General features: G+C 36.1%; 1 protein-coding gene across 1 annotated transcript; it reads right to left on the minus strand.

Moving 5' to 3' along the window:
* Positions 1 to 6637: 6637 nt before the first annotated feature.
* Positions 6638 to 7591, minus strand: LOC110318776 (olfactory receptor 8K1). Its single transcript, XM_021194035.1, has one exon. It carries the CDS (start codon positions 7586 to 7588, stop codon positions 6638 to 6640), a length of 951 nt encoding a protein of 316 aa, XP_021049694.1. The 5' UTR covers positions 7589 to 7591.
* Positions 7592 to 16175: the final 8584 nt, after the last annotated feature.

A 16175-nucleotide genomic window follows, 5' to 3' on the forward strand; every position in this document is an offset into this window, starting at 1 on the left:
GAGCTGCCGTCTGAATATCAGGTATGGATGGCCTGAGGCAATGTGCCCTCCTGTATTGTGAAGGATGAGGTAATAGTTCCTCTAAGGTTTCTGTGCAGGAGTAAGATAGGGAATGTTTAGTATTTGGTTGAGGAAGAAGGTTGGAAATATTAAGAAGTGGGCATGATTTGAAAGTAAGTGTAGTCTTCTATTAGTGCTACATGAAGGGAAAGAACACTGGAGGGAGCCAGAGTTTATGAGTCTTTGTATGTTAGAAACTGTGTAAGGTTATGGGAAAACTGTGATAGTCATCCCAAAGTTTAGTTTTTATTGGACTCTCAAATAAGGAGTTCAGTGGCTGCTAAAGTACATATATAATATGCCCATTCCTGGATGGTTAGGAGTGATAAAAATCTCTTATTCCTTTGTAGAAGGAATTGTTAAAGACAGAATTAGGTAATTTTTCTATAGTAACAGCATTGTGGGTTGGGGTAATTGTTAGTCCCAAATAGGTGACCTGAGGAGTCGACAGTTGGATTTTAAAAGGTGAGATTCTGTAGCCCCAACTAGTTAGGAAATTTAAAATAGCAGAGATGTCAGCTTGGCTAATTTCTAGAGAGGGACTGTACAGAAGAATATCATCTATATATAGGATAATATTAGATTTTCGGCCAAATAGGTATGGACTTTCACAGACTCCCTGAGGTAGAATAGTCCAGGTGAGTTGGGGTAGATCAGTGGGTGTCATTCAGTCCAGGTAAAGGAAAAAGTGTTTGTGACTGAGCATCTAGGGGGATAGAAAAGAATGCATCTTTGAGCTATAGGACTGAGAAATGAGAAGAAATATGTAAGGATTACCCACAATAGGATGGAGAGAAACCACTGCAGAATTAAGGAGTCTTGAACCAGGCAATAGGTCCCATTAGTTAGTTAGTTAGTTAGTTAGTTAGTTAGTTAGTTAGTTAGTTAGTTTGTTTATTTATTTATTTATTTATTTATTTATTTATTATTTTTGACTGCTAACATAGGGGTGTTAAAGGGGGAAGAGGTAGGATGGAGATTTTTTCCTTAGGAGGACAGAGATTATAGGCTTTAGTCACCTGAGGCTCTGGAGAGAAAGAAGGTATTGAGCTTGGGTGATGTGGCTGATAGGGTCTTGTAATTGAATGACAACAGGTTAATGGTGTTTAGCAACAGAGGGGTTCTGGAAATCTCAGACTCTGTGGTCTACATGAGAGTTTGGCAAATGAAATGACATGTTAGAGTTAGTAGGTTGGGTGAATGGCAGGAGGAGGAGAGGGATTGCTGGTAAATTTGGGTTAGTTGAATTGGGGGGGCAAAGGAAATGGAGGCTCCTATTTTAGCTAGAAGATCCCTTCTCAATAAGGGAACAGCACACATTTGTACTACCAAAAAATGAGTGAGGGGAACACCCCTAAAATTTCAACTAAGTGGTGAGGGTCTAGTGAGGTTGGTAAGACTGTCCTGCAACCTGAACAAAGGAGAAATGAGAAGATGTGTTGGGTCCCCAAAACTCCATCAGTCCACTGATTAAGTGGACCCAGTGTCCAAGAGAAAGGAGATGGACCACCCACATACCATGACATTCCAAGACTCTCTGATGGTATGGGAAGTGGTCAGGTCAACAGAGTTTGGGCCTCTTCAGTCACCCATGACCAAACCTAGTAGATCAGCTAGAGGATGATCTTGGAGTGATGTCCCTGTGTCCTGAGTGGCATGAGAGCTATCAACAGCCCAGTGTCCCTCCTAATGCCATTTTCAGCACTGCCTATGTGGCTTTCAGGGGTTAGGGCATGCCTGTGTCTAGTAACCCTGTTGACCACATTTGAAAAAGGAGCATCTTGGCTCCTGAGTCTTAGAAGGCCAGGAAATCTGGGTAGTAGTTGGAGCTGGTTGTACAGCCTATGCCAGCAAATGGTGTCTGCAGACTTTTTCATCCCTCTCTTGGCATACCTTAAAGGATAGCCAAGACTTCTGCCTATGGAGTTAGAGGTGCCCTCTCCAAGCATCTATGTTTGCTCTTAATATTGGAATAGCTTTGGGAGAAGAAGTAGGTAATCAGGAGTTGTTTACCTTGTGGGTCCTAAGGGTTTAATTCAGTATCTTGTAAGAATGCCTTTGTAAGATGCTCTAAAAATTGAGATTTTTCTTGTTTCTCCTGGATGGCCTCTTGGAGTTTTTCAGAACTGGTTTTAGGATAGCCAGGAGACAGGTTGTGAATAGATCTTTAGCTAATATGCCACCTGGGATGTTATAATTCAATTGAAGATCTTGGTTGGGCACTGCTTCAGGCCTGATGAGGTATGATGTGTCGGTTTGATGAACTTCATCTGCATGTGTTCTAGCCTGTTTCCAAACTTGCCTGCTCTTCTCCGTGAGTAAGTTATTACTGAGAATCATATGGGCCTCATGAAAAGTCAAAGTGTAAGACTGAGTGATACTGAAATTCTTTAATAAAGGCAGAGGAGTTAGAGATATAAGATAACAGTCTTTTTTTTTTCTATTTGAGAAAGTTCATTTGGTGAGAAGGGAACATATACCCTAATCAGAGCATCTACCCCAGTGACATTTCATTTAAAGGAAGAACAGACAGAAGATGGAGTGGAGGAAGTAGTCTGGAGGAAGTGGTGGGGTTGGCTGTAGATCTATAGAGCAACTGGTTGGAGGACTGAAAGTAGATGCCAGTGTAGGACATCTGGTGCAGCCTGTAGCTAACAAAGGAGGGCAAAGGTCAGGGGAAGCTGAGCAAAGCAGCTCTCGAGAGGAAGATGGGAATGCAGGGAAGTAGGAGACATTGTAGAGGCAGGTTGGGGACGGTAAGGGTGAGGTTCATTAGCTGAATCAACAATAGTAGAAGTTTCTTCTGGTTGGGATTTCATAGCTAATAGGAGTTGAGTTAGGAAACTGGAGCAATGTTTGGAGTGAAGATAAGAAAAGGCCTGGACATAGAGAACCTCCTTCCATTTTCTAGTTTGTTGACAATAATTATAAAGATCCTTTAAAATGGTAGGATCAAAAGTGCCATTATGCAGACACTTAAGAGTCATTATCTAATGAATAATGGAGTCAGACGTGATCACAAAGGTGATAAGTTTGGAAGCTTTTATTCAGAGGTTTGAAGTTTTCCAGAAGGAATCTCAGTGAGGATCCTGGAGACACAGTTGACTACACAGGACACATTAGGTTAGTGGAAACTAGCAAGTTGTTTGTTCCAGTGTCCCAAGGACAAATGCAGTAGCTAGGAATGACAGTCGGGCCATATCACCAGGTTACCATAGGGAGTTGAGCTCAGGCCTGTGTACCAACAAAGAGAATGGTTCACCCAGGCCCAGGATTTCACAGCACTATGAAAGGAACCAACTCAGAAAAGAGAGATAAAAACCTCACCCAAGGGGAATCATTCTAGAATGAGGAGTCAGGGCAGTCATAAAGACCATGGATAACTATCCGTGAAACCACTGGAGGGTGGCCAGCCCTCCCTTGGGACCAGGGACCCTTTATAAGCTTACCAAATTGCTGGTGTTTGGATGGAAAGAAGCCACCCCTTGAGCAGAAAGTGAACTTGTGTAGCAGGCAGACATGTCTGGATGAGGTTCAGATCTGTGGGTTTAATCCAGGTGGGGGTGGCCAGTCCTTGCCTGCCCACGATCTATGCAGGGAGATTGCAAACACCAAGTCTCATGACACCAATGCTAGAAGTAGACAGCTTGGTCCTAAACAAATCACCTCGTGCAGCTGATCTCACATGGGGCTGAGGGAGGCAGTCAGAGGTAGCCTCTGGGAGAGGGGAGAGAGAGAGGAGGATGCGTGCATAAAGGGATAATACACAGGGAGGACACTGTTGCCTAGAGATGATATGTCTTATCACTGGGTCAGCGAGAGTTGGTTGAAAAGATGCCTGATTGCTGTGAAGTCACCTCTAGCTGTCCATGGATGCGCCTGGTTGCTAACACTAAGACTGATCAAATCCTAGCATGAAAAGGGGAGTTGGGCACCATGTTTTAAGCAGTTGCAAACTGTTTTGCTTGAGAAGTAATTTTAATCACCTGAAGTAATTGTCATTTCAGGGTTTACTGATGAATAAGCTCTCCCTTTCTAGTTCTTTCTAAATTCCATCAGGCTGGTTTAATTCCGGGGCTTTGCCTAAAATTCCTTTCCAAGCTGACTAATTCACTCACTGCACTGACTCCCAACTGACTGAATTCAACTGAATTCCACTGCATTGCTTGAAGTCAACTAAACTGCACTCACTGAGCTCTCCTCCACCAATTAGATATCACTTTCAAACATCCCTGCTTGCTTCTAAAACTAACCTTTCATTGTTTGAGATTAGAGTTGTGTACCAAGGTTGTGTCTGTATTCCAGCCAGATCATACTGTAATCTTGGGCATGTTTGAATTCCAGCTGGATCACATAGAGCTAAAAGCTCTTTGGATGTGATCTCTTGCCAGAGCATCCATTTTGCTGTATTAAAATTCCTCTACATTAGCTTCTGGTAGAGGAAGGGTCAACTTTCTATAAAAATGGATCCCCTGATAAATCAACCATGATCCAGTAGAAGGTCACATATGTAACACTATCCTTGAAGTGAGAATAAAAAAGACACGAAGTGGGTAGTAAAGGGAAGGTGGATAGATATGAGAAGAGTTAAGAGGAGAGAGCAAATATGAGAAAAGTAGGTACCAAATTAACAAAGAACTAATGTAAATATTTTAAAAATTAAAAAGTATATACAAAATGCCTATGATATTTGAAAATCATTTTCCAAGAAACATAATATTATATCACCCTAAAATGACACCTGGTGTTTCATCGTGATTAATTCTTTCATACCATAATCCAAGAATAATAGATTAATTTAATTGCTTTACAAATTAATTTAAATATGCCATAGGGATTATTTAGTGATATTGGTATTCATCAATGTTAGTGAACATGTAGATCTTTTATTTTGTGCTATTTCTAAATAGTATTTCATTTTGTGTGTATATATATACATATATATATGTGTGTATATATATATATCTTAATTTATATTTTTAATGTTATTTTGATTATAACTACTTGCAATTCAATAAATTTTTTTTATTCTAGAACCAGTAAAACAGATGCATACCAGTACATAGATATAAGAATATTAAGCATGATTTAATTATTCACTTATTCACACGTCTTAGATAACCCATGGATCCATTATAGTACATACATTTTAGAATATCTATTTCTTGCAGTTCTTGTGTCTGATTTAAATTGTCAGCTCTTGTGTAGTGAAGTTTTAATATATTTGTGAGTCCTTCGTTCTTGTTCTTAATTAATGTCTTAAATATTGTGAAAGTTTTCTTTACTCTAAAGTAGAAGCATAAACTCCCCATGAAACATTTTCTTTTTATTCCTTGTAGACATTTGTGGTAGTAGTTTTTAAAAGTATTAAAACTTGTTACATAATAAAAAAACAAGTGTTAAAATTGTACTTTGATTTTAAAATACATTTAATTAAATTGGAATGAACCATATCAGTAGGTTAAATCTTAACATGGTATTCTTTGCTGAACCATTTATGCTTAGCAGTTTAATGTCCAAACAACTTCTTATTTTATGCAGAAATTTAAAGATATTTGAGAAAGTGCATCAAAGAAAGTAATATATTAGTACCTGATTTTAGAAATGTGAGATAAAAGCTCAAGCTGTCTGTGACAGGGTCTATGGAGGATAAGGGTTATGATTTTCTCTATTTTGTTAGAAACATAAGAGCATCGTTGAGTTTCAGAAATCTCTGACATTTTATGTAAGCTTTCAATGGAAAAAAGTCACCTGTGATGGTCACACAACTTCTCCTTCAGTACCAGTTATCTTCATTGCATAAACACTGCACAAACTATATATATATATAAATATATATATATATATATATATATATATATATATATATATATATATAATATTCATAGTGTAGCAGCATATAGCTAGATTATCATAATTCATTTGACGACTTTGGTCTTAAAAGATTGCATCATGAGGCTATGAACCTGAACTTACCCATGATAACTCTTAATGGTTTCTAAATAAAAAAAAATTTCTGCATGTATAATTTCCTTGATATATAAAATATTATCTTACATTGATTGAAATTTTATCCTAGATCTATTCTTTTCTTTGACCTTAAGCTTTAACTTTTTAAATTTGATTTTCTGTTGTAATTACATTGATCACATTTTTTCTTGCCTCCATTTTAGTTGGTATGTTCTTTATGGTATAATCTTAATAATTTAATTTTAATACACAGTGTCAGCTGTAAAATTTAGATTATCAATTATATACTTTATATTGATTCACTTTAATTAACCTTTATTTTTCTTTTACAAGATGAAGTTTAAACAAACAAACAAACAAACAAAAAATCCCCGCATTTCTACATTTTCCCATATTTATAAACTACTGTTTCTCATGGGATCTTGATTATCATTTGAAGATTTTATTTTGTTAATATTATTTTTTATTCTTTTGAATTGGAAAGAAAAGAGGTTTTCATATAGGAAATGAAAAAAGAAACTTAATCTTGCTGTACATTTCTGCTATTTGATAATCTCATGTCTCACGGTCTGATGTAGTATGAAAGCTGTGCACCTGAACTGAGGTATTAAGTGCGGATTCTGAGTCCATGAGTAAGAGTTCTCTTAAGGGCCTCCTTTACATCTTTGTTTCTTAGGCTGTATATCAATGGATTGAGCATAGGAATGACTAGTGTATAAAACACAGAGGCCATTTTATCAATTTCAAAAGTATGACTGGATTTAGGTTGCAGGTAAATAAACAGCAGTGTTCCATAGAACACAACCACTACTGTCAGATGAGAGCTGCATGTGGAGAAGGCTTTGGACCTCCCCTCCTTGGAGTTCATCCTGAGAATTGCCACAAAAATGAACATGTAAGACACAAGCACAATGAGGAGTGAGGAGAGTAAATTGCAGCCTGAGAAAATTAAAATAATCAGTTCTAATTCATGTGTGTCAGAACAGAGCAGAGATATCAGAGGGACACAGTCACAATAAAAGTAACTGATGACGTTAGAGCCACAAAAGGACAGTGTGAATAACTTAATTGTGAGAAGTAAGGACACAAATATACTATAGAGATAGGGTACAAGTACCAGCCCCCAACGAACTTTTCCTGCCATGATGATCACGTAGAGAAGAGGTTTGCAGATGGCTACATAGCGGTCATATGCCATGGCTGAGAGGATAAACAGTTCAGTAATGATGAAAATCTCAAAGAATGTCAGTTGAACAGCACACCCTGTGTAGGAAATGATATTCTGCTGCATAACAAAATTTACCATCATTTTTGGACCAATAACTGTCGAGTAACCAAGATCCGTGATTGATAAATGTCTCAGGAAAAAGTACATAGGAGTATGTAGTTTCGAGTCTACATGAGTCAGGATAACCATGCCCAGATTGCCCATCAGTGTTACCAAATATATGATTAAAAATGTCACCAAGAGTGGTGCTTTGAGGACTGGGTTGTCGGTGAGTCCCAAGAGAATAAATTCAGTAACCTGGATCCTCGCACTGTGGTTGGCTTTCTCCATTTAGCTCAAAAGTGTCAATCTGTGCAGGAAGTAAGTTTAACATAAGTTATTTCTAAAATTCTGCATGTCAGAGAGCTTACAGCATGACATGTAAGATATGGCTTCTTCTATCTAACCAGTTCTGCTCCATTCAAGAGAAACATAGAAGACAACATTTACAGCTAAACATCTATGGTACAGTGGGCTTTAACAGGGGCAGAATAATAAAAGAGTATTAAATAGTACTTTTGATTTTGTTTTCATGTTTCGTTCTATGTTTTGAGACTGGGTCTTGCTCAGAGTGGTCTGGAATTTGTATTCATCCTGTCATTGCCTCAACAGAACCTTCTGGAGTCTTGTCTGGCTTCACATAAACTATGTGGCTGAGAGCAACCAAGAACTTATGATCCTGCTGCTTACAGCTGTGAGGTCTGAGAGACAGGGTTATAGGCAGGGGCCATCAGATTCAGCAGCAAGTTCTCACGGTGATAAAAGGAATAATATCTACTTCATCTTTTGCCAACTTTTTAATTAGGTAAAAGAGTTTTTTTTCTCCTTTTAAAATTTTCAAGTTTAAAAGCACACACATCCTCAAACACACATAAACACACACATACTATAGATAGATAGATAGATAGATAGATAGATAGATAGATAGATAGATAGATAGATATAGATGATATAGATGTAGAGCTAGATAAGATATTTATCTTTACGTGTACATCTACAGATATAGGCTATATACATAGACATAGATATAGACAGATATAAATAATAGGAAATGTCTTTTTCTAAACAAGTCAGACACATGCTTAAAGAAACAATTAGAAATACTTTACACATTATTTTTGTCAGTCACATAGCAGTTAGGACATCTCTGTTTATGGATGAATGTACATATCAGCTTGTGTACTAAAGTGTGAAACCTAATTCTAGAGACTTATTTCAGAATATCCTAACATCTCTATTTGATTTTTCAACAACTGTGTTGAATCACTATTTCTAATGACCTCTGAACTGTACATCTCTCTTTTGTGAAAGCATGGTCCTGAATATCCTGATTGTTTTAAACATCTGGAGATAATTATGGAAAGAAGCCAGCAGAACAAATATAAATTTCAAGAGCAAAAGGAAAAATCATATTGTGCTGGATATACTTTAATCTCCTCATAGGCCCGAGTTCATGGGGTCCTCTCAGGACACTAGGAAGTGGATAGTCGTCTCTTTCCCACTCATACAGGATTCAAGCAAAGTGAGGATTAGAGGCTGCACTAATTTTAAAAAGGTCACCTTCATATAAGTGGCAAGGTTAAGCTCCTAATACCTCATCCAACATAGGAATATAGTCTCATAAACACAATATTATGCCACCTCTTCAGGAAAGTCAACCCAAGTAAACGTGGGATATGAGGCAGAGGTGAACCCAGATGGATAACGATAGAGAATGGTTCTTGTCATTCTCTGAGGAGCAAGGCAGTGTGTTTAGAATGACCATTCAGAATAATGAACAGAGACTAATGGAAACTGAATAAAAGGTCTTCCCTGGGTACTAATACTATTAATATTTAGATCTTTGGTAATAATTGAGTTTAAGTATGTCTTTAAAACCTATCAAAGCCTATCACAGTTCTTTCTTACCTGTGTGGAGACCTTGCTTAGGAGTTTTGCTGCTGTGATCTTCTTAGTTTGTGACCGAATGGATTTAAGTTCCTTTCTGGTCCCATGGGACTCACTGGATTGCAGTTCAAATACGAATGGATAAACAAATTGTACATGATTTCCTTTGGGATGGTAGGGTGTCTTGTGCATCTACTAATTATTTGAATATAATATTAGGAAAAGAAAAATGCTTCATGCCTTAGGCTAATGGAACATATGTACCAATCCACATTATTAGATGTTGAAAATCACAAATTTATTAACTTTATGAGCATCTTAGACTGATAACATGATAGAATTTTTAATTTTACTATTCTTTTGTAACCCAAAAATAAAAGGAACAATACATTCATATATTACAGACAAATAAATATGAGTTGATTCAGAAAATTACCCCATGAGACACAACGTTTCTAATAAGAAGCCCATAGTGAATAGTTGTAGATCATGTCTCATATATTTATAATATATTTAATTTATGTCTGATTTCCAGAAAACTGGTTTTAATATCTATCCAAGTATTTTAATTTATATAACTCTTTTAGAAATTATTTTAGCTATGTAGGTCTGCAGAATTATATTTCTTTAAAAATACATGGGTAAGAAAACTCCAGAGATTTTTTTCTTCCCATGCTATTCTGCCTGATATAATAACTTCTTTTCACTCTGATGGACCTATAAATTAAGGTTGTGCTAGGGCGATAGCCTTGTTCTTCAGATTAGTGAGGTTATTTCTGTGGTTTTAGCTTCTGAATTCCCCCAAATGTTCAGTGAAGAAATAGCACCAATTTCCCTCAATGTATTATTTTTAAAACAGAAATGTAGGGAATTCTTCACCTTCAGTTAAAGGGTCATTGTTACTCTTAAAATGAAATCAGTCATCAATACAACAGTGGAAATATTTGTAGACTGATATCCTTTAACACTGTGTAAAATTTACAACAAAATTCTAGGAAGTGCTTGGAAACGAGTCGGTGGGTGAAAGTGCTCCCTGAGCACTTGTGGCCACCTGAGGTTAATTCCTCAGTATGTCTCTGAATTAAATGTCCAGAACTGATGAAAAGTCTGACCCTGATCTGCTGTAATATCAGTGCTGCTTCAGAAAGCCACAGAAAGGAGAATGCACAGGCAGTCACAGGCTAGTTAGGTTGCCATCAATGGCCTTAAAAAAGAGCCTCTCTTAAATAAACTGGAATGCAAGGCAGGACATCCGAGGTGTTCTTGTAATCTACACTTGAGCATTGTGGTAAAAAAAAAAAAAAAATCATGGAATGTTTCACTCATGGTTGCATTTGCATACACATACGCATTTATACACACATACAATTACACTGTGCTAGCAAATTAATTCAAAGCGTCATCCAGTATTTTTTCACTTTTCTTAGCCATATTTTTAAAAATTTTAATTACCAATTATTGGTGATCAAATTCATAACCTTTTATTCATAGGAAAAAGTTAAATTCAATATCATACAAAGTGTCTGGTCATAGGTAGTAATTTGCCAATTGGAAAAGTCATTGTTTTTGTATTTTGTTTTGTTTGTTTTATGTTACTGTTTAAAAAGAAGCCTTTCTAGTGGGATTACTACAAGCATTCCCTTTGGGCTTTCAATAATAAATTAAGTATGCAAACATTATTTATTAGTTTCTCATTATCTACTATTGAAAAAGATAATAATTTACTTGATTTTTATCAGTACATATTACACATCAGATTTTCTTAGATTTTTTCTTTGTATTAGTCAACAATTTTAAAGCAATAATATTTTGTTATAAATGTAATTTTGCAGTTAAGGTTTATTGCATTGTGGTTTTTGTTTTTTTTTTTTTTTTTTTTTTTTGTTTGTTTGTTTGTTTTCTTTTTGAGATAGAGTTTCTCTGTATAGCCCTGGCTGTCCTGGAACTCACTTTGTAGACCAGGCTGGCCTCAAACTCAGAAATCTGCCTCCCTCTGCCTCCCAAGTGCTGGGATTAAAGGCGTACACCACCACCACCCGGTGCACTGTGATCTTGAACATCATGGAATACTCTCATGATCTGATAATCCAGTCCTTCTGATGTGGAAGAATGTTTTATAGCAAGTAGGCGTCCAGAACTATAACAGTATTGGTCAATAGGTCAGGTGTTTTTATTTTCTTGAATCTAAAAAGATATTCTAAAATTTACATTTCTATTAATTGAGTTTTTGTCTCCAGAAAAATAATTGTAATAACTAAAATATAAGAAAAGCTTAAGTAACTTAATTGCAATAAATCAGTTGAAAACAAAGCAGTTTAAATTGATTTTTTATGTGGCAATTCTATGTTTGATTTATATTCTTAAGGCAGTTAATTCATGAAGACAACGAGTGTTCTAGTTTTATGATGTTTGGAGAGAAGTGGGTATATTGGTCTACGTTGTGTACGTTGGTTTATATTTGACTTTCCCAGGAGTCTGTAAAAACAGCTACATTTTCCACTATTATACTGTAAATCACCTTGAAATTTCATGCAAAATACACTTAAAGAAATGGAAAGATTACAAAAAGAACGTAGGTCTCCAAAAGATCCTAAGAATCAAGGGGGAAAAGTGGAGTGTTTCTCTTTTGCTGTGTATATATCCAGTAACTTGAAATTAAATTAAGTCTGAAACTGGTAATGACAATGGAGAGAAACCAAACAGTGAATATGAGTGAACTCAAAACCAGCTCAATATGCAAAAACCCTGTTTACCCCACTGGAAAACAGTCACTGAAAAAAGTATGGACCATTCCTAACTATACACCGGCCAAGGAAAGCAGGTGAGGTATGAAAATCAAACTAAGTTGGAATGGTAATGTCTCCCTGAGTACTGAATCACTGAACTTGTATACATTTCACATTTATAGTATGTGTCATTTGGTGCTTTAGAGACTAGTATGTGGAATGTTGTATTTTTTATCAACAAGGGCTTTAGAGATTATAAGGAGAATACGTATATCTATTATAATACAGTACAGGAGTGGGTCAACACCTCAAACGCTCTAACTAGTTGACCTTCCTTTTCTCTGTGTGCCGGTAAAACATCCAGGAAATTACACTCCACCTGGTGCTTTCCCCTAACTGCTAACACCTTTCTGCATGATCACCCTCAGTCACTTCCATCATGTTTACTAAACTGCAATCCCCTCAATCCTTACTTCCCAAGAGGCCACTCTCTTCAATTAAGAAACTGTGCGCAGATGAAATTTGGCCACTGGCAATTTTAAAATTATGGAGAATACAGTATTTTTAAATCACAAAACTTTCCTTTCAGAAAGGCAATTATTGTGTTCATTTCATGGAATTTTTTTTCTCATTTTAATGTTCATAATGACCCAGCATAGAAGAGCAGGTTGGTGCTAATTCGTCTTAATGTCATGTGGGGTTCTGTCCACACCAATTGCGAACATTTTAATTATTCATGAACTTTTCAACAAATGGTTTGATGAAGTGAGCTTTTTTTTTTTTTTTTTTTTTTATAGTCTTAACTTGGAACTTGATGGGTTTTCTCTTTATAACCTTAGGAGTTTGCAGCATCTGAAGCCATACTTTTATTGTACTTTTATTTTACTTTTTTACTTTTACTTTTTATTGTACTTTTTATATGTACTTTTATTTTATTGTTATTGTTTTGTTCTAAAATTTTTTACACACTTAAATGAATTTGTTCTTTGATAATTTCATACATTTACTAAAATTATGATACCTGGGCTGTTTTGGTAAATCTCCTCCCAAATATGTCCCGGTAATGAAAGCACAACTCAGTTAATATGATTACATGTTGTGCACCTAGGTTGGGCAGATCTACTGCTGCACTACCATCTTCCCCTTAGAACTTTTGGTTTCTCCAGGCCATGTGCATCTACTCTGCTTTTCTTCTTCCTCCTCCTCTGCGTCCTCTCTCTCTTCCATTTTCTCCTCCTTCTCTCTCCTCACCTTCCACTCCACCTTCCGTTTATCTGCTCAATTATCAGTTCTCTTTTATTTTACAAATTAAGGTGGGATACACTCCAACCCATAGTAGAAGAGTTCCCCTCACTCCACATTCTCTCCGGCTCGGCTCGTACTATCAATTGAGTTTTTAATTTTAGACATTTGGGCCATGTTCAGTTTAGAGTGTAGCAAATCTCTGTATCAGACTGGTCAATGGTCTGATAACAGGTATTGACAAAAACTCCCAGAAAGTGCTCATAGTGATTCTCCTTGTTAAATAATTTTCTTGGAGGCTGAAGCTGATAGAAAACTATTTAAATCCAAACAATATGGAGAAAATCACCTTTCTTTCTTTCTTTCTTTCTTTCTTTCTTTCTTTCTTTCTTTCTTTCTTTCTTTCTTTCTTCCTTCCTTCCTTCCTTCCTTCCTTCCTCTCCTCCTCCCCCTCCCCCTCTTCCTCCTTCTCCTTATTTTCCTTGGTATATTTTTAACTACTTACTGTTAAATTCTGTTAACACTGTCTCTGGCCCATCTGACATATACGACTCAAGAATATTGCCTGTAAGTCCTTAGTAGTTTGACTACTTTAAATACAATTCTCACTGTACCAATTATATGTACTATTTAACTATATGTGATAGTATACTTTGATTTTTTCTTTTGCATTTTTGTGGTGATATTATTCTTAAACTTTCTTTGGGTACATATATAATTTTTAAAATATTTATTATTTTATGTGTTTGCCTATGCTCTGATGAGTTTACGTGCACTAGATGTGTTTAATTCCTATGGAAGAGAGATGACTGGAACTAGATTAAAAATGGTTGTGATTCTCCTGGTATAATTCCTGGGACCTGAACTAAGACCCTACGCATGAGCAGTAAGAGCCCTTACTGCTGCACTATGTCTACAGCTCATAAAATTATTTCTAATGAAGTCAAGTTAAGAAATGATTCTCAGACAGTTTAAAAAGAAACCACAGCCTATGTGAGAGCTAAGACATTTAATCACAGTACTTGGAAAATGGAAGGGGGAGAATTACTATACATTCTGTACCAATCTATATACATTTTGAGTTCTTTGGCAAGCTGAGTTATAGTGGGTTGCTGCCTCAAAAATAAAAATAATTTTAATAATACAATTTCAAATTGTGTCAGCTTATGCTACCCCTATTATTATTCATGCTAATGCTATTTATATCTGTACATAGTTTTGAATTAATTTGGTGTATCACTTCTTTATAGCTTGAAGAATGAATATAGCATAATACTTCTAAAGAATCCGGTAACTAGTTCTCAAAAGTGCATGTTTCCATGAAAAATAATATTTTGTTTGGAAAATGACATTGGACAATTAATGTGTAAAATACAAGACAAATTCTTATACATCAGACTCACTGTAACTCTGAGGCACTAACAACATCAAAGGATAATTACATAGATCAAGTATGAAATGAAATATATACAATTACTTGATTTGCTATTGATAAGCTGAGCAATGCATTGATATGACCAATCAATGAGAATCAATGAAATCATAATAAATATTGGTTAATGTTGAGATATATAAACATGTTGAAAATATACAAAACTACTTTAATTTGATCTTCTTACAAAAAGATATAAAAATTATGCTCTACTAAATGGTTGTTATATCTCTGTAGATAATTTAAAAAATTGTAATTCTGGGCTGATAAGGAACAAAATACCCATGAAAGGATATAGGTACAGAGACAAAATTTAGAGCTAAGATGAAAGGATGGACTATCCAGAGACTACCCCATCTGGGGATCCATCCCATCATCAGCCACTAAACCCAGAGACTATTGCACATACCAGCAAGATTCTGAAGGGACCCTGATATAGCAGCCTCTTGTGAGGCTATGCCAGTGCCTGGCAAACACAGAAGTGGATGCTCACAGTCAGCTATTGGATGGAACACAGGGCCCCCAATGGAGGAGCTAGAGAACTTACCCAAGGAGCTGAAGGGGGCTCCAACCCTGTAGGTGGAACAACAATATGAACTAACCAGTACCCCCTGAGCTCGTGTCTCTGGCTGCATATGTAGCAGAAGATGGTCTAATTGGCCATCATTGGGAAAAGAGGCCCCTTGGTCTTGCAAACTTTATATGACCCAGCACAGGGGAAGACCAGGGCCAAGTAGTGGGAGTGGTTGGGTAGGGGAGCAGGGGCGGGGGTGGGGTATAGGGAACTTTTGGGATAGCATTTGAAATGTAAATAAAGAAAATATCTAATAAAAAACAAGAAATGCAGCCAGGTACTTCAGCTCATTTATAATAGTTCAGAGTACTAATCTTAAATGAAAGGTCTCTGATTGTGAAGAAAATGGGTTGAGTGAGACAGGATCATGGGAGAGTAAGGGTCTTTGTATTACTTAGGTAAAAGTAATAGAATTATATGTTGAAAAGAAAATATTGACAAAGAACTAAGGCAGGAATAGTGTTTTGGATAGTCTTTGTATGGGCAAAGTAATAGGAATTCCATTTTATATAAATAAACATTATGGAGTACAAATAAAAAAATACTATATTGAAAAGTAAAGATTAAGTCTGAGAGAAAGCAATTACTTAGACAAATTAACAAAACAGGGACAGGCATCTCAAGCTTTATTTCAACAGGTGATAAACGCACAAGAAACAGATTCATACATACACACATATATACATACACATTTACATATATATAATTATTTCCCATGATACCTCATTGGGTCACTATTCTTAGAGCTAGTGTGCGTGTGTGTGTGTGTGTGTGTGTGTGTGTGTGTGTGTGTGTGTTATCTTTAAGTGATGGCATGAGGGTGTATATTATCTCAACTTTTTAAAAAAATTAACTTATTATGGAAAAGATACATTTAATTCTTTTGAATTTTGTTTGCATTATAAGTCTATGCTTAGCAGTAAAAGTAATATAAATATAGTATATTGTTTAAATTCACATTGAAACTTTTTTTATATTTTCCAAATACACATGGAACAGGCACTTAACAAGAAAAAA

Source organism: Mus pahari, chromosome 3 (genome assembly GCF_900095145.1).
Source record: "Mus pahari chromosome 3, PAHARI_EIJ_v1.1, whole genome shotgun sequence".
Classification (NCBI taxonomy): domain Eukaryota; kingdom Metazoa; phylum Chordata; class Mammalia; order Rodentia; family Muridae; genus Mus; species Mus pahari.

What these genes read in the sequence shown, in the direction of transcription:
- LOC110318776 (XM_021194035.1), bottom strand. Translation starts at nt 7,588, where the DNA reads ATGGAGAAAGCCAACCACAGTGCGAGGATCCAGGTTACTGAATTTATT.